At 44.8% G+C, this 26,652-nt stretch overlaps 1 protein-coding gene across 1 annotated transcript; it reads left to right on the forward strand.

The window, feature by feature from the left end:
* Positions 1-468: 468 nt before the first annotated feature.
* Positions 469-13,393, forward strand: LOC105091675 (disintegrin and metalloproteinase domain-containing protein 20). Its single transcript, XM_064488631.1, has 3 exons — positions 469-1,048; positions 1,376-2,674; positions 13,359-13,393. The coding sequence occupies exons 1-3, from the start codon at positions 469-471 to the stop codon at positions 13,391-13,393; spliced, it is 1,914 nt and encodes a 637-aa protein (XP_064344701.1).
* The last annotated feature ends 13,259 nt before the right edge of the window (positions 13,394-26,652 follow it).

Raw genomic sequence — 26,652 nt, forward strand, 5'->3', positions numbered from 1 at the left:
CCCACCACACTCCAGGAAAGAAACACAGAAAATGCTTAGAGGGAACAAGCCTGGGGCCATAGGCAGTCAGGAACAGAGTCTGTCCTGAACAGTTGGAGTAAGGAAAATCAAATCTTGTCATTTAGGGGCAACAGATGGTGGACACTGAAGGGTTTTACAGAGCATTGGGGAAGCATTAATTTACATTACATACTGGCCCAGTCACCTCCCATTTCCATGCCAGCACTCACAGACACAGCCTTCCCACTTTTCCAGTTCAGCCCTGGCTGAGTTAATATCCAGACCCCACCCACTGCCACACCTGTTGACTGTTACCTAACTATGGTAGGAGACCCACCCAGGGGTAAGCGCTGGCAGGCCCAGGCGGGCTTTGTTCATTGTCAGTGTCCCCTTGACCGGAGGTGGCCACAACAGATGGGTCAGACCTGGCTTCTCTGGGATCCTCTTTTCACCTGTTCTCACGGACAGATGTCCCTCAACAGGGGCACAAAGCTGGCAGAGAGCCAGGTCACTCGGAGGACAGCCCTCTCGCTGCTTGGATTCTGGGCCATGCTGGCTCCAGTCCAGTGTTCTCAAGGCCATCCCTCGTGGCGCTACATCTCCTCGGAGGTGGTGATACCCAGGAAGGAGCTCCACCACGGCAAGGGCGTTCAGGTGCCAGGATGGCTCTCCTACAGCCTGTACTTCGGGGGCCAGAGGCACGTTATGCACACGAAGAGCAAAAACATCTTTTGGCCTGGACAGCTGCTGCTGCTGACTCAGGACGAGCAAGGCGCCTTGCAGATGGACTTCCCCTTCATCCCTTCAGACTGTTACCACCTCGGCTACGTGGAGGGGATTCCTTTCTCCGTGGTCACTGTGGACACGTGCTATGGGGGTCTTGAAGGTATTATGAAGCTGGATGACCTTGCCTATGAAATAAAACCCCTCAGGTATTCTAAAACGTTTGAACATGTGGTTTCTCAGATAGTGGCAGACGCCGACACAATGGGACCTGTGCATAGCCTGAAAGACAGGCAGAATGGGGACGCCCTGTTCCCTGAAGCTGGTATCAGTGAAGCCCGCCACCATTATTTGAATTCTAGGTACTTTGCCCCGCATATAGGAGTTATCAGAGGATTCGCTCAATTTTCCAATACAATGTATCGTGTATTCCAAAATGTAACACAGTGTGTAAACTACATGTTACATATGGCTAACTTAATGGACTCCATGTATGCAGGTCTTAACATAAGGTACTTTGTCACTGCAGTCCTAGTATATAATGTGAGAGATCCAACAACTATGAATGATTATCGTGTGTATGAAAGCCCATATGCTGTGTATCACAGAACTAACCTTAGACCAACTGTCAGACCCGTTTCATCCTTCATAGTGATTAAACATGGACCCGCGTCCTTTGACCCACCACTGTATCGTACATGCAATATGCATGACATACTCTTTGTTGGTTACCTAGGCAGACATCACTTAATGGTAAGTATCTTAGCAGCCCGGTACACTGGGAGAAGTTTTGGTCTGTATTTTGATTCTGAAGATTGCACTTGCATGAGAAGGACCGTCTGCATTATGTCACCCTACGCTGCTTTGACAGACGCCTTCAGTGACTGCTCCATCATACACTGGCGGAACATAGTGAAAACTCAAGGCCATTGTATATTTGACACGGTTTGGAAGACATTTAATGCAAGCCTGATAAATGTACGTTGTGGAAACTCTGTAGTGGAGGGTTCAGAGAGATGTGACTGTGGCTCCTTAAAGCAGTGTTATAGCAACACATGCTGTAACACTGACTGTTCCCTTAAGAGAGGATCTGTTTGTGATAAAGAAATGTGCTGTACAAACTGTACGTACGCTACGCCTGGAACGCTGTGCAGACCAATCCAAAATATATGTGACCTCCCCGAGTACTGCCCTGGGGGTACTTACCTATGCCCCCAGAACTTTTATCTGCAAGATGGAACCCCCTGTACCGAGGAGGGCTACTGCTATCATGGAAACTGCACTGACCGCACCATGCACTGCCAAGAGATCTTTGGAAGACACGCTGTGAATGCCGACGACAGCTGCTATACAATAAATACAAAGGCCACTCGATTTGGACACTGTTCAAGAAGAGCTCCTCTAATGACTTTTAACCCTTGTCAGAATGCAGACATAAAGTGTGGAAGGCTGCAGTGCGGCAACGTCACACACCTTCCCCGGCTGCCAGACCACGCCTCGTTCCATCAGTCAAAGATCTCACAGGTGTGGTGCTGGGGATTAGACACACACATAGCAACAGGGATAAATGATGTTGGTCATGTGAGAAACGGTACCCCCTGTGCCCCTGGGAAGTTCTGTGAGAATAACTTCTGCAATGCTTCTATAGCTGCGATAACATATGACTGTAACCCTGAGAAATGCAGTTTTAGAGGAATTTGCAACAACAGAAGGAATTGCCATTGCCATGTAGGCTGGGACCCTCCATATTGTGCAGATAAAGGTGCTGGAGGGAGCCAAGACAGCGGATCCCCACCAAGAATGATGCGGTCAGTAAAACAAAGCCAAGAATCAGTGGTATATTTGAGAGTGGTCTTCGGTCGCATCTATGCCTTCATAGCTGCTCTCCTCTTGGGCGTAGCCACAAATGTAAAAGTTATCAAGACCTCCACAGTTCATGAAGCGACAACAGGTGCAAAATAAATTATAAACCAGCCTGCCAACCCCTGTACAGCCAGAGGCAATATAGAAGTAAGATCTCTGATAAAATCTGTAATGGGATGGCAAAGATGATTTTCACATTCCAGAACCCTCCAAGAGACACTGGAGGACTTCCACACATCAGGGGTGGTGAAGAGGCATTGACGTTCTCATCTCAGGACTCTTTGATAGGCCGTTGATCAGCCCTGTGAAATAAATCTTGAAAAATCATCTGTTTCTGTCCTCTAATATTTCATAAACTCTCAGAGGGAAAATCAAGCCTGAGACTTTGGCCCGCAGAGGAGATGGGGGTCGGCAGCTGGGTCCTGACCTGAGTTTGCTGCTCCCACTATTAACAAAAGTTGCCATGGGCGGCTTTAGGCACAGACTCATGACATGTCTCTAAATTAGTGCTCCTGAACACTGGGGTTTTCCTCTTCCTCTAGGTGATCTCTCCTTCTCTAAACCCAGAATGGGTCCAGGGAAATAGAGGGAGGGCTGCTCCCAAGCAGCTTCGTCTGTCCCCTTCCGGTGGGCTGTGGGCTGTGGGCTGTGGGGTGAGAGAGATGTGGGCTCAACTCGCATCTAGTGTAAACTAGGACACCCGGGAGACCTAATTTCCCAAAGTGGGGCACTGGGATCAGGAGGTGGAATGTTGCGTTCGATGAAATTCCATCAGAAAACTAAGTAGATGTGCTTATCCAGGACTCCAGCATCCAGGGGAACTCTGTGAATGTGACTTTCTCCCTCCCCGCACCTACATTTCAACGCACTTTCAGTGAACTTGAACTGAGGAATTAGTGGTGAGTAACAGACAGCAGTCTTCAGCTCACCCTGCCGGGGTGCAAAACCAGTCTCCTTCTGTATCCAAACAACGTTGAGTGAACTATTATTTTACAATGTGAAGCAAAATTAGTACAATAAAATGTGTAAGTAGTAAGAAAGCATTTTTATTATAAATTAACCTTTAAAATTATGTAGACCATTCCCCATGCCATACAGGTAACGTAGCAGGGAATTCAAAGGACAGAAACTCCCAGCAAACTAAGAATGTAGCACTTCCCGCATTATCCACAGAAACTCCCTTTTGGTCTGTTGTAACATTTGTTTTCAGGGTTTCCTTAAATGTGTACACTTAAAGCGGTCCTGCCTCTATGCACGCTGTTTTGAAACCCTAACCTCTTGTCTCCAAATTCATCGTACTGTCCTATTGTTAGAGCAGGCAGGTAGCTAGATAGGAGCAGAGAAGTGGGGAGATGTGCAAATGGCAGAAAACCACACATCTTGTAAACCGTGGGGGTCCTGGGACAGACCAAGAAAAATAGGATCCTCTGGACAGATTGAAAAATAAAATGCCTTCTGGGTTGATAAGCGTCCTGGAGGCAGAAGGGTGGGACAGGACAGGAATCCCCGCCATCCGATTGTAACCTTTCGATCATTAGGATTTCCATACAAGTGTAACTTTTTGTTTATGATACCCCCATCCAAGTGTAACATTTTGTTCACTATGACCTCATCCAACTTGCCAGTCAAGGCGAATAAGGAGGAAAACTGCCTCCTCCCCACCTGGGAAGGTGGAGCCGGGATGCAGGTCAGGAAGGATGGCCCCACACCCCTCCCCACTGAGGAATATTCTTCCCGTTCCTTTTCACACTCATATACTGACCTTGCCAAGGAAACTCAGAGCAGCCACCCACCTGGGTCTGCCTGCTCTTTCCTCGACAGTGTGCCATCTGTCCTTGAATCCTTGCTTTGCTTTCTTAACCCTGTGTCTTGTCTTGAATTCTTCCTGCAGCAAGACAAGAACCTCTCAACCCCCAACACTATCTTTGAACTGCCTACCAACTTCCAACTTTCAGTCTGCATTTAAGGTACTCCAGTCCATTTGTTCGAGCAGCCGGATAGCTCGATGTGAGCAGAGAAAGGGGAACGTGTACCAAATAGCAGGAATCCTTACATTTTGTGAACAACGGGCGTCCTGCGACAAACAAAGAAAAGTAGGAGCTTCCAGACTGATAAAATACCACACGCTTCGGGTTGACAAATCCCCTGGAGGCAGACAAAGAAAGGTGGGAGAAGGCTGGAACTGTGTGCATCTGAATGTAACGTTTTGCTCATTATGCTCTTGCTACAATAAAACTGGCCCTGCAGATGAGAAGTACCCATCATGCACTGATATCATGACATTCCAGTCAAGACTAAAGAAGGACAAAAATTCCTCCTGCCTTGGGAGGGTGGAGCTGGAATGAAAATCAAGAACTACAACCACAACCTCTCCCTTCCCAGTGAACATCCTGCCCATTCACTTTTAAACACCGTATCAACAGCTTGCCAAACACTCAGCGCAGCTACTCACCCAGGACAGCCCATCTCCCTTGGAGAGAAGACTGTCGCTGAGTAATAAGCCCCTACTTTACTTTCTTGACGTCCAGGTCTCATCTCTGAATTCTCCCCATGACGAGCCACAAACCTACTCTGACAACCCGGTGCTGTGCTGCTGTCAGCGTATTCCATTCTTGACGGGTGGCTATTAATGAGAAATTTCAATGAGAGGCCAGATGAATTAAACACCCACCTAATCTCACACCCTCTGCTGTGAATTGTTTGTTGACGCAGCGTCACCCTCCTCGCACCTTTTACTGGCCTCCTTCCTGCAGCCAAACTGCAGGCTTCCCCACGTGGCCTGGGGGGTCTCTGTACAAGGGGTCAGTGCTCCTCTCCCTGGGGCTCGTCTGCATTCCAAGTTCAGTGCTTGACGCGTACCCGGTCTTGATCTCTTTGAATCTCTTTCTGTTGTCCCTTTGTCTTCCCTTTCTGACTTCTGGTTCTCCTATCATGGCTCCTATGGCTCCTATGTTCTGACTGAAGTCCTGAGGTGGTGCCTAAAATCTATGGGGGTTCTGGGTAATGTGACTGTCCTGCAGAGAGGAGCGACCCCAGTGGTCCCTAAGAAGCACGGCCCGGTCAGATCCCTGTGCTCCCACCAGGGGCTGAGGCGCTTCAGCCCGGGTTCCCGCGTGTGTGCGGGAAGCTCTCCTTCAGGGCGCAGGCTCCCAGGGGCTCAGGCGGGAGTCCGGGCCTTTTCTCCTCAGGAGGCAGTGCTTTCCGCGTTTGACCTAACCTTCCCGCACTACGGGGCGCTGTGCTTAGGTCTGCTTTTCTTTCTCTTCCCTTTGAACCTCATTTATTTAACATTCATTTGTTTAAAATTTAATTGCGATATCATTGATGTGTAACATCGCATGTGTCAGTGTGCAAAGGGGTGATTTCATACACTGACACCTTGTAATGTGATGCCCACCAGAGCGTTACCCAGCACCTCCAGCAGCTCCTACAATTACCATTTCATTTTGTGGTGATAAACTTAAACTCTAGTTCCTTGGAAAGGTTGAAGTTTGTAATACAGCAGTGTCGACTACACTTGCGCGCCGTGCGTTAGATCTCCAGCACTAACTTACTCCGCTGCTGGTTGTACGCTGCGCCCTAAGAACGTATGTCCTCAATTCCCCCACCCCCTGACCCCTGTTAGTCACCAGTCTACTCTGCTTTGACATTTTCTCTTTTTAGGATTCCTCATGTCACTGACGTCGGACACTGCTGTCTTCCTCCTCACATCTGGGGCGAGTCTTGTCATGCCTTGTCTTCTCGATGGCAGCCAACCAAGTGTGAGCTGACATCTGCCCTCCTCCCTCCCTCCCTCCCTCCCTCCTTGCCTGCCTTTCTTTCTTCCTTCCTCCCTTTATGGATTTAAGTTGCAGCTTTCTGATGACTAGTTACATGGAGCAGCTTTTTATGCACTCGTCGGCCTTATGGATGACTTCTTTGGAACGTGCCCATTCAGTTTCTCTGCCCTTTTCATAGTTTATTTTTTTGTTCTTGAGTTGAATGAGCCTTTTATAGAACTTTGATATTAATGCCTTGTCTGAATCACAGTTTACAAATAGTTTCTCCTGTTCCACAGGCTAACTTTTCGTATTTTTATTGTTCCTTTGGCATTGGCGAAGCTTTTGAGTTTGATATAGCTTCATGTGATCCTTTGTGCTTTAGTTGCCTTTGCTTTTGGTGTCGTATCTAAACAAATATTGGCAAGGCCACTGTCCAGGAGTTCCTTCCCTAGATTGTGTTCTAGGATTTTTATGGGATCAGGTCTTACGTTCAAGTCTTTAATACATTTGAGTTAATTTTTTTGTGAGTGATGTAAATAGGGGTCCGATTAATTTTATCTGCACATAGTTATCTGGTTAGCTCAACCCCACGTGTTGAAGAAACTATTCCTTCCCCGTGGATGGTTGTGGGTTCCCCTGATAAATGTCGCTTGACTGTATTCATGAGGGCTTGTTTCTGGGCTCTCTCTTCTGACCCATTGGTCTGTATTTCAGTGTCTGTGTCAGCACCATACAGTGTTAGTTCCTGTAGCTTGGTCATACAGATTGAAGCCAGTAAGGCAAAGCCTCTGGCTTTCTTCTTTGTCATGATTACATTGACTATTTGGGGTTGTTTTTTTGTTTTTTTGGGTTTTTTTTTGGTTTTTTTTTTTTTTTTTTTTGGTTCTGTACAAATCTGAGGGGAATTTGTTCAATTTCTGTTTTTAAGAAAAGCCATTGGAAATTTGGCAAGGGTTGCATTGCATGTCTCAATTACTGTGTAGTATGAACATCTTAATAATGTGAATTCTTCCAGTCCATGTGCACAGAAGGTCGTCTCACTTATTTGTGTCTTCAATTTCTTTCACGGATGTCTATTAGTATTTTAGTGTTCAGATCTTTCATGTACTTGGGTTTATCACACACCTAGGAGCTTCCAGAGCTCAAGGCCCAGCAGCCTCTGAGCCCTGTGACTGGGTCCTCAGGGAGCAGACAGGACAGGCCATCCTCTCCTTAGTCCCCTTCCTTCCCAGGACATGTGAGTTCTGGGCACTTGTCAGGGGAAGCAGAGGTGGGAAGGCATCCCATGTGGGAAGAGGACACAGAGCAGCTTGTGTACATGGATATCCACACTAGGAACATGGGTTGGTGGGACGTGGGTACTGGGAGGTGCAGATGGTGGTCCTGAGTAACTTGGATGTGCAACGAGTTTCCAGTCTACATGGGCAGGCCAGCTTCAAAGAATCTCAGTGTTTCTAGACACAAAGCAAAGTCCTAATATCCCATGTGTCCACTGCCCATCAAAAGACAGATCTTCTCTGGTGCCAGGTGCTGCTTCTGGGGCCCTCCTGACTGGACATCTGCAGCCAGAGTCACGGCATCATGACTGTGTGTCAGCTAGTGTCAGGAGTGGGGAAGCAGAGCAAATGGTCCCTGGAAGTGTGGGAGCACTGCCAGGGCCCCCTGTACAAGCCCTAGGCTGATCACTCATTGGTCGGACACCTGCATGGGCTGGGCATCCCCAATGGACTGGACTGGTCCCTGGACCACTGTACTTTCTACCACGCAGGAGCTTGATGTACTGTGTGCAGGCCTACAACCGTGACCTATCGATGGGCAAGATCAGTGGGAGCCCCGCTGCCTGCCATGTGGCTTCCAACCCACCATGGTTCCCCTAATCCTGCCATGAACTCCCCAATCCAGTCATGGGCCCACAGTTCTGCCATGGACACATGTATCCCATTAGCCCCCAAGAGGGCTATAAAGAGATAAAGAGGGGTAAGAACTTAGCCTTGAAGTAGGGATGGGGTGGGCTCTAACAACATCAGGTGTAGGCAAGTACAAAAAAAATCCTGAAGTTGGCCAGAGGTGGGGAATTTTCTCCCATGTGGCCAGCAGCCCCCCTAAGGAGCGTCCCCGTGCAGAGGAATCTCTGACTAAATGTGAGCTCACTCCCAGGCCAGCTGCCCTGAAGTTTATTCATCCCCGCCAGGGAAACCACCTGGATATGTGCAAGGATCATAGAGGCTGGAGAAAAGGGCTTGGACCCACACTAGTGACAGCACGCATGCTGAGTTGGTGCCCGCAGGCCACACGGGACAGTCCTGGTCTGGGCGCTCTTCTGGACCTGAGTTACCTTCCTTTCCTGGCCCTTATGGCCTTTTCTCTTGTGTCCTCATTTTTGCCTGGGGAGAACTTCCAAAAGCACAGGGAGGAACATTCTCTTCCTTAGTAGGAGGCCCCCCAGCAACTCACATGGAAGGTCCAGCAGAGGCCCACTCGGAGCGGGCCACCTGCGTAGCCCTGGCCCCTCCCTCCCTCCCACCAGCCCAGCCCCACTGCCACTGACCAGGCAGGGACTATGGCCTCAGGTATACCTGCAGTTGCTTTAGCTCCAAGGAGGAGGCATTTGTACAGACCTCAACCCTGGCACACGTGGGAAGTGCTAGCCGGCGGGGTCGGGCCGCCTGGGTCAGTCAGTCCTCCCCAGTCAGGGGCTTACAGTTGTGGAAAACAGGCCCCACTGTGCTGTCCAGGTCCTAGGAACGGGTGTGGGGTTCTGAGGGTCAGGGCAGATGTGGGCCTGCAGCTCTGGCTTGTTTTCTAATCATTTCAACTGGTCCATGAGCGGTAGACAATTTCAAGAAAACCCTTTTCTCACAAGAGAAATCCAGGAGTCAGGAAAAGAAGGGGTTCAACGGAGAGAGGCCCCAGACCCCGGCACCTAGAAGCCTCTGGAAGAACCGGTGGAGGGGCCACGCAGAGTGGGGCCCAGGGTCACAGGTGTGCCCGGGAGCTGTCACTTGTTAGTTCAGGGTTGGCTCTGAGCGCCAGGTGGAGCCCAGGGTATCCTGCAGTAAGGACTACTTGCATGGTTCTTGTGCACTGAGCCCTGCCGGGGGGCTGCCCACGTGAGCCCCGTGTGTTGAGAGGGGCATGCTGGCACAGAGTTGCTTAGTGATTCGCTTCTGGACTGTGCTGGGATGTGATGAGAACCAGGAGATGTTGTGGGACCCTGAACCGCACCCAGAGCCCATCCAGAGTGACGAAGTCAGATGATGGCTGCTGTGCTGGGTGAGGGTGGCCCCCTAGGGTATTTCCTGTTTCTTTGGCCTGTCAGCAGAGGCCTCCCCAGGACAAAGCAGACAGCCTGCCTCAGGTAAGTGGGAGCTCCTGGTGACCCTGAAAGGAATGAGGGACCAAGCAGGAGGGAAGCAGGGGCCCAGACAGAGACATGGGGTTCATGGTGTGAAGGGGTCTTTCTGGGTCTGAGCTGGGAGTGGATGACCACAGAGGCTCCCCCAGGACAGAGCAGACAGCCTGCCTCGGGCAGATGGGAGCTCCTGGTGGCTCTGCAGGGGACAGGGGAGGGAGGGACCTTGCAGGATGGGAGTGACTGGGCCTCTAGGCAGTGCCGTGGGGCACGAGACCTGAGGGGGTCTTTCTGGGTCTGAGCTGGGAGTGGATGAACAAGAGATGAGTGTGTCCCAGAAAAGCTGCCCTGATGAACTAGGCTGAGCTGGCTTCAGGGAGACAGGCCTCTTGGGTGGCCTCCAAAACCGAATTATAAGATGAATCCTGCTAAAGGAAGGTTTTGTAATGCATATCCTGGTGGAGGGAAGTTTTTGCAAAGGGAAACCACCTAAGAGGAGGCTCTGTGAGCTGGTGTCCTGGTTGGAGGGAGGGTGGCATGGAAAGTGCTGGGCGCTAGCAGCCACTTGGTGGGGCCCTGGCTGGGGGGAGGGTGGCATGGAAAGGGCTGGGCGCTGGCAGCCACTTGGTGGGGCGGAGGCAGAGAACATCCTCCTCCCGTGCCTCTGTGACGCCATGCCTGTGCTTCTGGGCAGTTACTTGGCTACTCAGATGATCAGCTTCCCAGACTGTTCCTGGAGTGAAGGCAACAGGTGTTTACTAGTAATTTATTCAGACAGGGTAGAAAGGGGTCTTGTGGAAACCTTGCAGAATGCCATCTTTAGGGGAATCTCAGGTCCCATTTCCCACAGGTCTCATTTCAAGGCCAAAAGAGCAGATCTAAGCTAGCTTGCAACATAGCACAGGGATGGGCTCCTTTTGGTGGATCCTCCGGTTTTCTGAATCTCAGAGTGGGGAGGCTCTAGTGGGCAGTGGAAATTAGAAAGATGGACATAGCAAATGTTGGTGAAGCTTTGGAACAACTGGGACTCTCATCTATTCCTGGTGGAAATGGTACCAACATGTTGGAAATTTGTCAAGTAGTTCCTTAAAACAAAAATGCAACATGACCTAGTAACTCTTTAGGATTTTTTTTTTTTTTTGCCAAATGAAATGAAAAATATGTGCACAAAGGCTTACACATGAATATTTACAACAGTTTTACTCAAAGTAGCCAAAATTTTCTTGCTGAAACTTAGTTGGGGGAGGGAGATGCTGCTGGCGGACCTCTTGGTCTTGCCAGGGAACTTGCTGAGGCCTCCTCCCCGGGAATTTAGGAGCATGGTTAGGGATCCCTGGACATTATGCTGGCTGCTTAGAAGTTAGACACCTGCCTGGGCTGGGCATCCCCAACAGGCTCGCCTGGCCCCTGGACCACTGCACCATCTACCACAGCGATAGCCTGGCGCACTGGGTGCCATTCCATGATCATGACAGGTGTAAATGGGCAGGATCTGGGGAGTTTTCCTGCCTGCTGTGTGGCCTCCAGCCCACCATGGAACCTCCAGTCCGGCCATGGACACCCCTATCCCATTAGCCCCCAGGAGGCCTGCGGGGAGGGGTGAGAACTTGGCCATGAAGAAGACAGGGCAGGCTCTACCTGCAGCAGGTGCAGGAAATCACCAAAGCTGCCCAGGTGTCTGTCCCACCCAGGGTGGCCCGGGGTGGTGGTTTCAAGGCCTGAGGGCTCCAAGTAGTGGGGTCCACCTCTGCCTGCAGCTGGGCTCCTCTGGGGAGCTGCTGCGGAGAGAGAGTCTCTTCTGATGATTCTGCAACTGTCCTGCCCACTCAGAGGCACCCTCTGAGCCCCACAACAGCCATTAGATGCTATTTCTCACCTGACAGACTTGCCCTGAGAGTGGGTTTTCACACTGTGTCAGAGCCCAGTGGTGGCCACCCTGCATGACCTGTGTGTCCCTGGAGTCTCAGGAGGCCACAGCATTGGGACACCTTTAGCACCATGAATCCCGAGGGCATTTCACAAAGGCCACAGACTGGTCTGAGGAGAAGAAGCCAACCCCTTGCTTAACCTCACGGCTAGGATGCCACGTATGCAGGAGGGGCTTGGACTGAGCTAAACCACAAACAGATCTCCTACTCTTCCGCTGGCAAAGGGGCCCTGCCGATCTTAAGGCCCTGAGACCTCTCCCTCTTTTGACCTCAACTGCAGGGTTGGGAAGCCCGAGACCACCCCAGGCTCTGTTTTCTTGGAGGCTCCCAGGGCTCCCCAAAGCATTATACTCAGGGTCAGCGCTTGTTACGCTGGAAGAGCAAGAACCAGGCGGTGTTGGCTGTTGGGGTGCTTGCCGCCCTGGAGGGGAGGAAATCTTTTTCTCTGCTCTCTTTTGGTCTGTATCACAGATCAGCAAATTAAAATGGCAAACGACCGATTAACAGGAGCAAAAGGTTTATCACGTCTGCGTACAGAGCCATTCACACAAATGAAGTGGAGACCTAGTGAAACAGTTAGACTTGAGGGCTTCCATGCCATTTTAACAGAGGGAGATAAGTTTCTCGAAAAGTGACAAGAGAAAGGAAAACAGGTTTCAGCTAGTAGGGACAGTAAGTCGTGGGAATGTAAATATATGGGGGACAAGGCAAGACAAAGCTTACTTAGTGAGGATGGTTTTGCAGACTGCAGTCGGTGAGGTCTCAGACAGTAAGACTCGTTTTCCCTTCCTTGGACAGGAGAGAGGGAGGCGTGCTCTCAAAGGGATCAGGCAGCTGGGGAGAGGAGAGGTCTTCCTTTTGCTGCTTCTCCATCACCTTCAGCTCAGAATGATGCTTATGCCAAAATGGTACACTTGGGGTGACAAATTTTGATCCCCCCTCACCTGTACACAAAGTCTTGCTAACAGCTGGAGATGGTGCTTGTGTGCCGGCCTCCCCCAGACTAGACATAACTCTTCCCCTGCAGAGGAGAGGGTCCAGAATATTGGGGTGATGGCCAGCATGCTGCATGGTTATCACGGGGCCCAGTTCTGCCCACCTCACTTGCTTTTGCTCAGGGAATCCACCCTATGGCCCACCCTCTGGGATGGGCGCTATTACCAATCCCATTTTCCAGGTGGGAAACCAAGGCATGGACGTGGGGGTAACTGGTCCTAGAGTGGCTCATTGGTGGTGGAGCTCAGATGAAAACCCAGCTCTTCACCACTTCTCCACAGACGATGATGTGTGTGTTTCCTGGGGCTGCATAGCAAACACCACAGACTGGGTGGATAAACAGCAGACATTTATTGTCTCAAGGAATCTGGGGCCTGGAGGTCTGAGTTCAAGGTGTCGGCAGGGTTGGTTTCTCCTGCAACCTCCCTCCCTGGTGTGTAGAGGCCCCCTTTTCTCTTCCTACTGTGTCCTCTCTCAAAGAGAACCAGAGCCAGACAGTGATTAAAGCAGCAACAGCAGATTTATTCAGGAGCTATTGCAGTGGGGGGTGGGGGTGGGGGGAGGAGAGGCCTCTGTGTAGGGCTGGTCTCCACCCAGGATCAGCTGACAGGATGGCCTGACAGCCTCTCACCGCTTCTGCTGTGCAGGCCTGTCCTGCTCAGCAATCCAGTGTGGCCGCCTCCTGCTGGGAGCCCAGGATACTGAAATCAGGCCACTTCTTGCCTGTCCTTGCAGGAGACCGGCTGCACTACAAGAAACTCCTGGCTTAGCCTTGGTTTCTGACCATCACATGACCAGAGCAATGGGTACTATTTTTTGTCTTGCATGTTGAAATGTTTAACGGCAGAAAGATTTTGTTCAGTTTCCTGATGTGGTTAAAGTGCAGAGCCTAATGTTGGTTTATTCCCCAAGGAATGTAAGCCCTAGTTCTCCTGCCCAAAGTTAATGGACAGATGTGTGTGACCTGTGCCTCCTTGGAGAGCAGCCCTAAGCTAGTTCAAATTGACCAAATTCTGTCTACATGGTAAATGTACATTTCTTCATATTCTGTGTACACTGAGTACATTTAGACCTGACGGTGTTCTGCAAACACTAGGACATGGGGACCTGAGTGAAGACTCAGGCCGGTCTGTGAACTTTAGGAGACATGTGGAGACCTGGATAAAGGCCTGTCCTCAGTCCTGGAAGTTTCAGGGTGCCTTGTAAACTTGGGTAGATACTCAGCCTGGCCTTTGTTTTGAAAGCATCAGGGTGTCCCTGCTGACTTGGTTAGAGACCCTGCCTTTTCTCAGTCTTGGGAGCTTAAGGGGCTACTTGAGGATATGGGTAGTGACCTGGTTTGACCTCAGTCCTTGGAGCTTCTAGGAGAACACTGGGATGTGGGTGGAGACCCAGCCTGGCTTCAGTTCCAGGAGCTTGGTGGTACATGGTGACCTGGATATTGGCCCCCACCCAATCTCAGCACTGGGAGCTTCATTTGGCATGTGGGGTCCTGTGTAGGGACAGAGCGTGGCTTCAGTCCTAGAAGCTTCAAGAGGGATGTGGGGATCTGTGTAGAGACAGGTTTAGCTGAACTACCATATTCCCTTAGCACAATGGCTTGTAAATGACATCAAACAGTGTGTAGTCTTTTAAGACAGGATTCTTTCACTTAGCCATATGCGTTTAAGGTTCATTCACAACAGTCATGGACATTTCAGAAAGGAAATTAAGAAAGTGTTCCATTTAAAATAGCACCTAAAAGAATTAAATACTCCGGAATAAAGTTAACCAAGGACAGGAAAGACATGTACACAGAGAACTACAAAACATAAAAAAAGAAGCCCTAAATAAATATTAAGACATCCATGTCCTTAGACCAGACAACTTTTTTGTATTGTAAGGTGGCAAGATTCCCTCAGAAGGCATTGACATATTCAGTGCAGACTGGGAAGCAAAGGGTTTGGGAACTAGATAGAGGAGGTCATTGCACAGCATGGTAACGCTGAATGCCGCTCACTTGTTCTAATGAAAATAGTTAATTTCATGATGTGTGACATCTCATCCATTTTTCAAAAAGATTCATTTATGACTCTTTGTGGTTTGAATGCTTATCCTTCCATTGCCAGATAGTGTTCCTGTGCGTGTGTGTGTGTGTGGACAAGAGGTGGCTCATTCATCCACCTGGGAGAGAAAACCCTGCTTGCTTCCAGTTTCAGCAATTATGAATGAAGCTTGTACAATCATTCGTGTGCAGCTTTGTGTAGACATAAATTTTCAATTCAGTCAGATAGATTACTAGAAGCATGATTGCTGGATCATAGGCTAAAACTACATTTAGCTTTATACAAAACAGACAAACTGTCCACATTCCACATTCACCCTACACTGGTGTCCTGTCCAAATTAAAGAATCACTTTGATTGTTGGTTGTGTCAAAATCTAGATAGTGACTTAGAACCCAAACTAGTTTTTATTCCTGCCAAACTGAGCAGGTGGACCAACCACAGGAGATAGATGAATGAGGAACAATGTCACTCTATCTCCCCTTCCAGTAATTTTACTGGCCCCAGGAACCCTTATGGAAGCTCAAGGACTGTTCCTTTCTTAGGCACAGTATTGGGACAGAATACATTCCTTTGCATGAAAAGAGGCATGGTGCTAGACTTTTCCTCAGGGACATACCACGGCAGTATTGCTATCAAACCCTGTGGGTTGATTCCCTATGCAGCATCCTCAGACCCCTCAAGGAGGTCACAAGTGGTTCTGGCACTAACTCTTGGCACAAATACTTGCCAGAGCATGTGTTTCAGCTGGTTCTCGGGCCACCTGTGTACAACTTGAAGTAGCTCAGCTGCTCCACCTGTTAGGCTGCCTAACACCACAAGTTAAATATAAACAGACCAGAAGTCTGAACTAACTTGGCCAAGTGACAAAGCCAAACCCTATCCATTTATCTATCAGCTATCTATCTATCTATCTATCTATCTATCTATCTATCTATCTATTTATCTACCTACCTATCATCTATGTATTATCTTCTATCATCTATCTATCTAGAGAAAACCAGACTGCTGGTCTTCTATATCAGAAATTCACAACCTGTTTTGCTCTTACAAACTGGCAGGAGTACACAGGAATTGAGGTGTGCAGATGTCAATTGATTAGTGACAAAGGACTAAATTGCCCCAGACCTGGGGAATTTCAGTTTCCACTTTGATCTTGTCTGTGAACAACATTGGCCTTTTAGTCTCATCCAGTGACAAGGGGTATAAAGGGTTCCAAACTAGATAGTCAGAACAATGTGGGTTCTGATACTTGGGTCCTTCTGTCACCAGATAATGCACCTTAAATGCCAGCCAGTTATAAACTTGGGATTCTTCCTGCATAAAGTAGTGCCACTTAAGGGACTCAGAAAAGACAACTCCATAGAAACCAACCTCTGTACCATCACTTCAAGTTCTCAACATTTAGAATCTTATTCCTGTTTGGCAGATTATAATTTGGAAAAATGGTCCTAAATTCATCTATGGTAACAGAAAAAAATACTTCAATATATCTACGTAAACACTGGAAGCACTGCACTTAAAATTTCATTGTTTAGATTCTGCTGTTCTTCAAAATCATGCTTCCCTAATACATAACTGCCCAGCAAGGGTGAGCTTGTGCCACTGTTATGTATTAGTCAGTGTTCAATGGAGACAGATAAAAAGCAGATACATGCATATAAAAACACAGGTAGGCATATACTTTACAGATAATAAAAAGATGCATATATACATAGATGATAGATATATAGATCAATAGATACATAAACATACATAAGTAGAAAAACATACATAGATAATAGATTTTTACATATATACTATAGATGATACATACATGCATATATAATGTATCTACATACACATATGACAGACACATAGATATATATGTTTGATAGATGAGGATAGATAGATAGATAGATAGATAGATAGATAGATAGAAATTGGTTCATTTAATAATGGAGGCCAAAGTCCTAAAACGTGTCATCTGCAAACTTGAAAGCTTGTGGTGCGTTTTCGGTTTCAGGGGAGAACCAGGGGAGACAACTGTGTAAGTCCTGGTCTGGATTTGAAGGCCCAAGAACCAGCAGTACTAATATCTGAGAGCAGGAGAACATAATGTTCCACTTCAAAGAGAAAGAATGGATTTGTCACTTCTCTCCTGTTTTTCCTTCAACCCCTCAATCAAGTGGACAATTTCCACACACACTGCTGTTGGAGAGAATCATTTCTAAGCTGATCCAATGCTCCCTTCTCCTGGAAACACCCTCACAGACATGCCCAGAAATAATGTTTTACCAGTAATCAGGGCCTCCTTGTGCCCAATTAATTCGACACAGAAAATTAACAATCGTAACTGTCAAAGAATACTGCTTCTATGTGAATCAGGCAAGACAAGTAGTGTCTACTTTACAAGTTTGGAAAGAGATGAGAATCCCCATCAGATAAATAAAAGTCAGACATTTTATTGGAATGACCTATTCCCAGCGCCAAGAGACTGATTTAAGAGAACGTGGGGAATGCATGTAGATTTCTTCTTTTCTGCTTATTTATTTTCATCACAGTATAAACATTTGTCTCATTTTTGGACCTCCAACTCTGAGTGACTAATGTAATTCTTCCCTCCACAGACTTCAACTAAATTTTTAATAGGTGAAATATCCTGGGAAGTATTATATGGGGGAAATAAAGGGGTTCAGAGGATGCTATCCCACAATAAGCTGCTCTGGCACATTGTTTATTTTCAGCTGAAGGTGCTTGAGAACAAACTGACACAGGGAAATCACTGTGACTAAAAATAAAGCATAATTTCCCCCCTTGGCAATGAAATTTACAAGTATAAAAGAAGATCATGTTGCAAAGATGCCTCCACACCAGGAAGACAAACACACCTGCCAAGAAGTCTGCTTTTAAGTGATGACTGATACCCACCACTTTGGGATAATGACAAATCTTAGCACACTCTCAACTACTGGAAGCCTCCAGGAACACAGTCAGCAGCTTGGGTAACTGCACAGGCTTGAGAGTTTACCAAGAGCTAGGGCAAGTTGAAAAATAAGCTTTGTTTCTCCTCCACCAGGCCACTCCTTCAAGTGACCTACTGCATAAGATGATCTACGGCACAAATCAACACAGAGAGTCAAGGAAAATAAAGAAACAGAGGACTGTGTACCAAAGAAAAGACAAATCAGGATAAAAGTCCAGACATAGCTCCAAAAAAATGGAGATCAGAGATTTACGTTCCAAATGAGAGTCATAAAGATGCTCACTGAGGTCAGGAGAAAAATGTATGAACAAAGTGAGGATTTCAAAAAAGAGAGAAAATAGAAGAAAGTACCAAAGAGAAACTACAGAGCTATAGAATACCGTAACAGTACTGAAAAATTCAATAGAGAGGTTTAAGGGCACATTCGATGAAACAGAAGAAAGAATCAATGAACTCAAAGTCAAGGCAACGAACTGTATTCAATCAATGGTGGAAAAAAAAATGAAATAGTAAATATTGCTAGAGGGATATATGAGACATCATCAAGTGGAGTGATATGCAGATTATACAGGTTTTAGAAGAAAAGAAGGGGAAGAGGGCAGAAGGATATTTTTTAATAGCTGAACACATTTCTAACACGGAGAAAGAATGTACTACCTAGATCCAGGAAGCCAAGGGAGTTTGAAATAATATGACTCTAAAGAGACCTTCACCAAAGCAAATTATAATTAAATTATCAAAATTTAAAGCAAGCAGAAAACTGCAAAAGCAAGAAGGGAAATGTGATTTGTGATGTACAAAGGAAACCCCATAAGACAATCAGACTATTTAGCAGAAACTTTGAGGGTTTGAAGGGAATGGCATGATATATTCAAAGTGATGAAAGAAAAAGAAAACCCTCCCAACCAACAATACTCTACCCAGCAAAGTAGTCCTTCAGATTTGAAGGCAAGGTAAGAGGTTTGGAGACAAGCAAAAGCTGAAAGACGTCATCAACACTAGAGCAACCCTGCAAGAACTCTTAGAGAAAATGTTCATGCCAAAGTAAAAGGGTGCTAATTGGTAACAGGAAAACGTATGAGTGTATACACCTCATCAACAAAGGAAAATGTATAGTAAAATTCAGATTTCTCTACTGTTGTAATGGTGATGAGTAAATCACTTATAAATCTAGCATGGGGGTTGTAGACTAAAGTGGTAAAATGAACAATAACTGCATAAATTACAAAGGACTACACAAGATGAAAAGATGTCAGTTGTGAAATCAGAAACATAAAATGTTAGAGAGAGAATAAAAATGAATAGCTCTAGAATGCATTCAAATTTAAGAAGTTATCATGTTAAGGTAGACTGTTAGTTGTTTTATAACAGCCACACTGTAACCACAGAGCAAAAACCTGTAATCGATACACGGAAAGAAGATAAAGAGTAAAGAATCAAACATACAACTACATAAAAATCTTCAAATCCCAAAAGAAGAGAGTAAAAGAAGATAGCAACAGAGGCAGTATGAAAGAGCCAGAAAATAATGAACAAGACAGCAGTGCAAATTTGTAGTTATCCTTGACTCCTTTAATTTGCATGGGCTAAATTCACATCAAAGGATATTTCATGGTACACAGACATAGAAAACAAACTAGAGCTAACAAAGTGGAAAGGAGAGGGGGAAAGAGATAAACTACGAGTTTGGAATTAACAAATACACACTACTATATAGAAAATAAATTTAACAAAACAAGCAAATGCTGTATAGCACAGGAAACTATATTCAGTATCTTTTAAAAAACCATTATCCATAACGGAAGAGATTTTTAATATATATACATTATACACAAATATATATACATATTCTGAATCACTTTGTTGTACACTTCAAACTAACATCACATTGTAAATCAACTATACTTCAGTTGAAAAAAAGAAATAAGCTCTGTGAAAAAAAAAGATACTGAGTAGCAGAATAAATGGAAGTCTTGGCGATACCCTACCAATAAAAGTTTGAGTTGAGTTCTAAGGATGCACACAAGTTAAAAGTCAAGTAATGGAAAAAGATACTCCACGCAAATGGAAAACACAAGAAAACAGGAAAAGTTATCTTTGTAGCAGACAAAAAAAAAAAAAAAAAAAAGCTTTAAGCCTAAACCTGAAACGAAAGACAAAGGAGGTTAGCACATAATGAAAAAGGGTCAACCCAAGAATAGGATATAACATTTGTAAGTACTTATGCACCCAACATAGGGGCACATAAATATTAAGCAAATATTAACAGACCTCTAATGGGAAATGGGCAACAGTGTAATAACAGTAGGAAACTTTAATATCACACCTTGAAGAATAGATTATCCAGACAGAAAAACCAATAAAGAAATAATGCTCTTAAACTACACATGAGACCAGCGACTTTCCAGATCCTTACAGAACATTCCACCTGAAAACAGGAGAATGCACATTCTTCTCAGGCACACATGGAACATTCTCCAGGATGAATAATTGTATGTAAGTTTACAAAATGAGCCTCAATAAATTTAAGAAGATTGAAATTTCATTAAGCATTTTTTTCTGACCCTAGATATAAAACTAGAAATCAATTATGAAAATAAAATTAGAAAACTGACAAATATTTGAGATTACAACACATGCTACTAAAGAGTCAGTGGGTCAAAGAAGACAGAAAAGAGAGAGAAAAAAATATGACCCTGATGGCTTCCTAGGCTGAATGCCCAGTCTCACCCCTACCCCAACTCATTCCAGTCCCCACCTCACCCAAGACCCCCAGAGTCCAGGAGCTAATGCAATCCCTATCAAATTACCAACAACATTTTTTCACAGAAATAGAACAAATCATATTAAAATTTATATGGAGTCACAAAAGACCCAGAATTGCCAAAGCATTACTGATGTACAAAAAAGTGAAGCTGGAGGAATTACCCTCTCAGACTTCAGACAATACTACAGAGCTACAGTAATCAAAACAGCATGGCATTGGTACAAAAACAGGCATATGACTCAATGGAACAGCATAGAGAGCCCAGAAATGAACCCATAAACTTTTGGTCAACTAATCTTTGACAAAGGAGGCAAGAATATACAATGGAATAAAGACAGTCTCTTCAGCAAATGGTGTTGGGAAAACTGGACAGCAGCATGAAAATCAGTGAAGGTAGAACACTCCCTCATACCACACACAAAAATAAACTCAAAATGGATTAAAGAATTAAACATAAGACAAGACACAATAAACTTCCTATTAGAAAGCATAGGCAAAACATTGTCTGACATACACCTCAGTAATGTTGCCCTAAGGTAGTCTACCCAGGCAACAGAAATAAAAGCAAAAATAAACAAATGGGATTGAATTAAACTTACAAGGTTTTGCACAGCAAAGGAAAACATCAGCAAAACAAAATGACAACCTATGGAATGGGAGGAAATATTTGCAAAAGATGAGACTGACAACCACTCATACAACTTAATAAGGAAAAAACAAACAACCCAATCCAAAAACTGAGCAGAAGACATAAACAAGCAATTCCCCAATAAAGACATGCAAATGGCCAATAGGCAGATGATAAAATGCTCAATATCGCTACTTATCAGAGAAACGCAAATGAAAACTACAATCATGTATCACCTCACACCAGTTAGAATGACCGTCATTCAAAAGGCCACAAATGATAAATACTGGAGAGGATATGGAGAAGAAGGAACCCTCATAGACTGTGGGTGGGAATGCAGTTTGCTGCAGCCACTGTGGAAAACAGTACGGAGATTCCTCAAAAGACTAAAAATAGCCTTAACATATGATCCAGCAATCCCATTCCTGGGCATATATCCAGAGGGAACCTTAATTTAAAAAGACAACTGCACCCCAATGTTCATAGCAGCACTACTTACAATAGCCAAAACATGGAAACAACATAAATGTCCATAGACAGGGGATTTGATAAAGCAGTTGTGGTATATTTATACCATGGAACATTACTCAGCCATAAAAAGAATAAAATAATGCCATTTTCAGCAGCATGGATGAACCTGGGGAATGTCATTCTAAGTGAAGAAAGCCAGAAAGAGAAAGAAAAATACAATATGATACCACTCATATGAGGAATCTAAAAAAAAAAAGGCAAATGGACTTATTTATGAAACAGAAACAAACTCGCAGACATGGAAAACAAACCTATTGTTACCAGGATAAAAGGGGATGGGAAGGGATAAATCAGGAGTTTGAGATTTACAGATACTGACTGGTATATATAAAATAGACAAACAAGTTTATACTGTACAGCACAGGGAACTATATACAATATCTTGTAGTAGCTTATGGTGAAAAAAGAATATCAAAATGAATATATGTATATTCATGTGTGATTAAACATTGTGCTGTACACCAGAAATTGACAAAACATTGCAAACTGACAATACTCCTATAAAAAAAAGTAAAAATTAAAAATCTAGAGGCAAATAAATATGAACGTTCAGTATTCCAAAATATGGGACTTAGCAAAAACATTTCTTAGAGGGAAATTCATGACAGTAAGTATTTATTTTAAGAAACAGGTCAAAATTGTAGAATAGATAAATGAGATTATACTGTATAGCACAGGGAAATACGTACAAGATCTTATGGTAGCTCACAGAGAAAAAAATGTGACAAGGAATATATATATGTTCATGTATAACTGAAAAATTGTGTTCTATACTGGAATTTGACACAACATTGTAAAATGATTATGAATCAATAAAAAGTGTTAAAAAAAAGAAACAGGAAAGATCTCCAATAAACAAAGTAATTTTACACATCAAAGCCTAGGAAGAGGAGAGAAAACTAAGAACAAGGTTAATAGAAGACAGGAAATAACAAAGATTTCAGTTGATAGAAATGAAATACACACTAAAAAGACAACAGAAAAGCTCAAAATGAAAACAGACAAATCTTCAAGTAGACTCACCAAGAGAGAAGGCTCAAAATAAATAAAATTAGACACAAAAGAAGAGATGCTACAACATATATCACAGATATACAAGAGATCGTGAGACACCACTATGCACAATTATTCTCCAACAGAGTGGATAACTGCTCCCTCCCACCAAAATGGATAAGTTTTTTGACTCTTGGATCAACCGAGATTGAATCATTAAAAAAAGGAAAATCCCCAAAAGACCAATAATGAGTGAGAAGGTTGAATCAGTGATCAAAAACATTAAGACAAAAGAAAATTTTAGGACCAGATGGCCTGACTAATGAATTCTACCCAATAGCTTAAAAAGAGTGAATACCCATCTTTTATGAACTCTTCCAAAACTAGAAGAAGAGGGAATTTTTTTGATACCAATTTGATGAGGCCAGCGTTATCCTGATATCAAAACCACGAAGGACACTACTAGAGAAAAAAGGAAAGTACAAGCAAATACACTGATGAATATGGATGCGTGAATTCTAAGCAAACCAAAGTCAAAAAACTATTAGGCAGACCAAACACTTTTATCAAGTGGAATTTATTCCAGTGATGGTGATTCCATATGATCCTCTAAACAGATGTAGAAAAAAATTTTTTTGAGAAAACTCAACATCAATTCATGGTAAACATTCTTTAAAAATGGGTAAAGAGGAAGTATTTCTCAGCATAAGCAAGGCACAGTTGATAAACCAAAAGGTAACTTTATTCTCCACATCAAAAACCGTTTCTTTGAAAATCAGGGACAGGACAAAAATGCACACTCTCATCACTTGTATTCCACATGGCACTGAAAATTTTAGCCAGAGTACGTAGGCAAGGAAAATAACATATATACAAATCAGAAAGAAATAAGTAAAACTGAGTTTATTTGCAGAAGACATGATATTATTTATAGAAAACCATGAAGAACCCATCAAAACATTGTGAATGACAATAATTCATTCACAAATAGTTGTGAATGAATAAACAATTTCAGGAAAGTTGTAGAATATAAACTTAATATACAACATCAACTGTGTTTCTATATGCTCACAGCAATCCTTCAGAACTAAAAAAAAAGAAAACAGCATTTTACAATTTCATCGAAAAGAATAAAATTCCTAGGAATAAAGTTACCAAAGTACATGAAAGATCTGAACACTAAAATACTAATAGACATCCGTGAAAGAAATTGAAGACACAAATAAGTGAGACGACCTTCTGTGCACATGGACTGGAAGAATTCACATTATTAAGATGTTCATACTACACAGTAATTGAGACATGCAATGCAACCCTTGCCAAATTTCCAATGGCTTTTCTTAAAAACAGAAATTGAACAAATTCCCCTCAGATTTGTACAGAACCAAAAAAACAAACAAACAAACAAACAAACAAAAAACAAAAAAACAACCCCAAATAGTCAATGTAATCATGACAAAGAAGAAAGCCAGAGGCTTTGCCTTACTGGCTTCAATCTGTATGACCAAGCTACAGGAACTAACACTGTATGGTGCTGACACAGACACTGAAATACAGACCAATGGGTCAGAAGAGAGAGCCCAGAAACAAGCCCTCATGAATACAGTCAAGCGACATTTATCAGGGGAACCCACAACCATCCACGGGGAAGGAATAGTTTCTTCAACACGTGGGGTTGAGCTAACCAGATAACTATGTGCAGATAAAATTAATCGGACCCCTATTTACATCACTCACAAAAAAATTAACTCAAATGTATTAAAGACTTGAACGTAAGACCTGATCCCATAAAAATCCTAGAACACAATCTAGGGAAGGAACTCCTGGACAGTGGCCTTGCCAATATTTGTTTAGATACGACACCAAAAGCAAAGGCAACTAAAGCACAAAGGATCACATGAAGCTATATCAAACTCAAAAGCTTCGCCAATGCCAAAGGAACAATAAAAATATGAAAAGTTAGCCTGTGGAACAGGAGAAACTATTTGTAAACTGTAATTCAGACAAGGCATTAATATCAAAGTTCTATAAAAGGCTCATTCAACTCAAGAACAAAAAAATAAACTATGAAAAGGGCAGAGAAACTGAATGGGCACGTTCCAAAGAAGTCATCCATAAGGCCGACGAGTGCATAAAAAGCTGCTCCATGTAACTAGTCATCAGAAAGCTGCAACTTAAATCCATAAAGGGAGGAAGGAAGAAAGAAAGGCAGGCAAGGAGGGAGGGAGGGAGGGAGGGAGGGAGGAGGGCAGATGTCAGCTCACACTTGGTTGGCTGCCATCGAGAAGACAAGGCATGACAAGACTCGCCCCAGATGTGAGGAGGAAGACAGCAGTGTCCGACGTCAGTGACATGAGGAATCTTAAAAAGAGAAAATGTCAAAGCAGAGTAGACTGGTGACTAACAGGGGTCAGGGGGTGGGGGAATTGAGGACATACGTTCTTAGGGCGCAGCGTACAACCAGCAGCGGAGTTAGTTAGTGCTGGAGATCTAACGCACGGCGCGCAAGTATAGTCGACACTGCTGTATTACAAACTTCAACCTTTCCAAGGAACTAGAGTTTAAGTTTATCACCACAAAATGAAATGGTAATTGTAGGAGCTGCTGGAGGTGCTGGGTAACGCTCTGGTGGGCATCACATTACAAGGTGTCAATGTATGAAATCACCACTTTCCACACTGACACATGCGATGTTACACATCAATGATATCGCAATTAAATTTTAAACAAATGAATGTTAAATAAATGAGGTTCAAAGGGAAGAGAAAGAAAAGCAGACCTAAGCACAGCGCCCCGTAGTGCGGGAAGGTTAGGTCAAACGCGGAAAGCACTGCCTCCTGAGGAGAAAAGGCCCGGACTCCCGCCTGAGCCCCTGGGAGCCTGCGCCCTGAAGGAGAGCTTCCCGCACACACGCGGGAACCCGGGCTGAAGCGCCTCAGCCCCTGGTGGGAGCACAGGGATCTGACCGGGCCGTGCTTCTTAGGGACCACTGGGGTCGCTCCTCTCCGCAGGACAGTCACATTACCCAGAACCCCCATAAATTTTAGGCACCACCTCAGGACTTCAGTCAGAACATAGGAGCCATAGGAGCCATGATAGGAGGACCAAAAGTCAGAAAGGGAAGACAAAGGGACAACAGAAAGAGATTCAAAGAGATCAAGACCGGGTGCGCGTCAAGCACTGAACTTGGAATGCAGACGAGCCCCAGGGAGAGGAGCACTGACCCCTTGTACAGAGACCCCCCCCAGGCCACGTGGGGAAGCCTGCAGTTTGGCTGCAGGAAGGAGGTAAAAGGTGCGAGGAGGGTGACGCTGCGTCAACAAACAATTCACAGCAGAGGGTGTGAGATTAGGTGGGTGTTTAATTCATCTGACCTCTCATTTAAATTTCTCATTAATAGCCACCCGTCAAGAATGGAATACGCTGACAGCAGCACAGCACCGGGTTGTCAGAGTAGGTTTGTGGCTCGTCATGGGGAGAATTCAGAGATGAGACCTGGACGTCAAGAAAGTAAAGTGGGGGCTTATTACTCAGCGACAGTCTTCTCTCCAAGGGAGATGGGCTGTCCTGGGTGAGTAGCTGCGCTGAGTGTTTGGCAAGCTGTTGATACGGTGTTTAAAAGTGAATGGGCAGGATGTTCACTGGGAAGGGAGAGGTTGTGGTTGTAGTTCTTGATTTTCATTCCAGCTCCACCCTCCCAAGGCAGGAGGAATTTTTGTCCTTCTTTAGTCTTGACTGGAATGTCATGATATCAGTGCATGATGGGTACTTCTCATCTGCAGGGCCAGTTTTATTGTAGCAAGAGCATAATGAGCAAAACGTTACATTCAGATGCACACAGTTCCAGCCTTCTCCCACCTTTCTTTGTCTGCCTCCAGGGGATTTGTCAACCCGAAGCGTGTGGTATTTTATCAGTCCGGAAGCTCCTACTTTTCTTTGTTTGTCGCAGGACGCCCGTTGTTCACAAAATGTAAGGATTCCTGCCATTTGGTACACGTTCCCCTTTCTCTGCTCACATCGAGCTATCCGGCTGCTCGAACAAATGGACTGGAGTACCTTAAATGCAGACTGAAAGTTGGAAGTTGGTAGGCAGTTCAAAGA

This window comes from Camelus dromedarius, chromosome 8 (genome assembly GCF_036321535.1).
Source record: "Camelus dromedarius isolate mCamDro1 chromosome 8, mCamDro1.pat, whole genome shotgun sequence".
NCBI classification, from domain to species: domain Eukaryota; kingdom Metazoa; phylum Chordata; class Mammalia; order Artiodactyla; family Camelidae; genus Camelus; species Camelus dromedarius.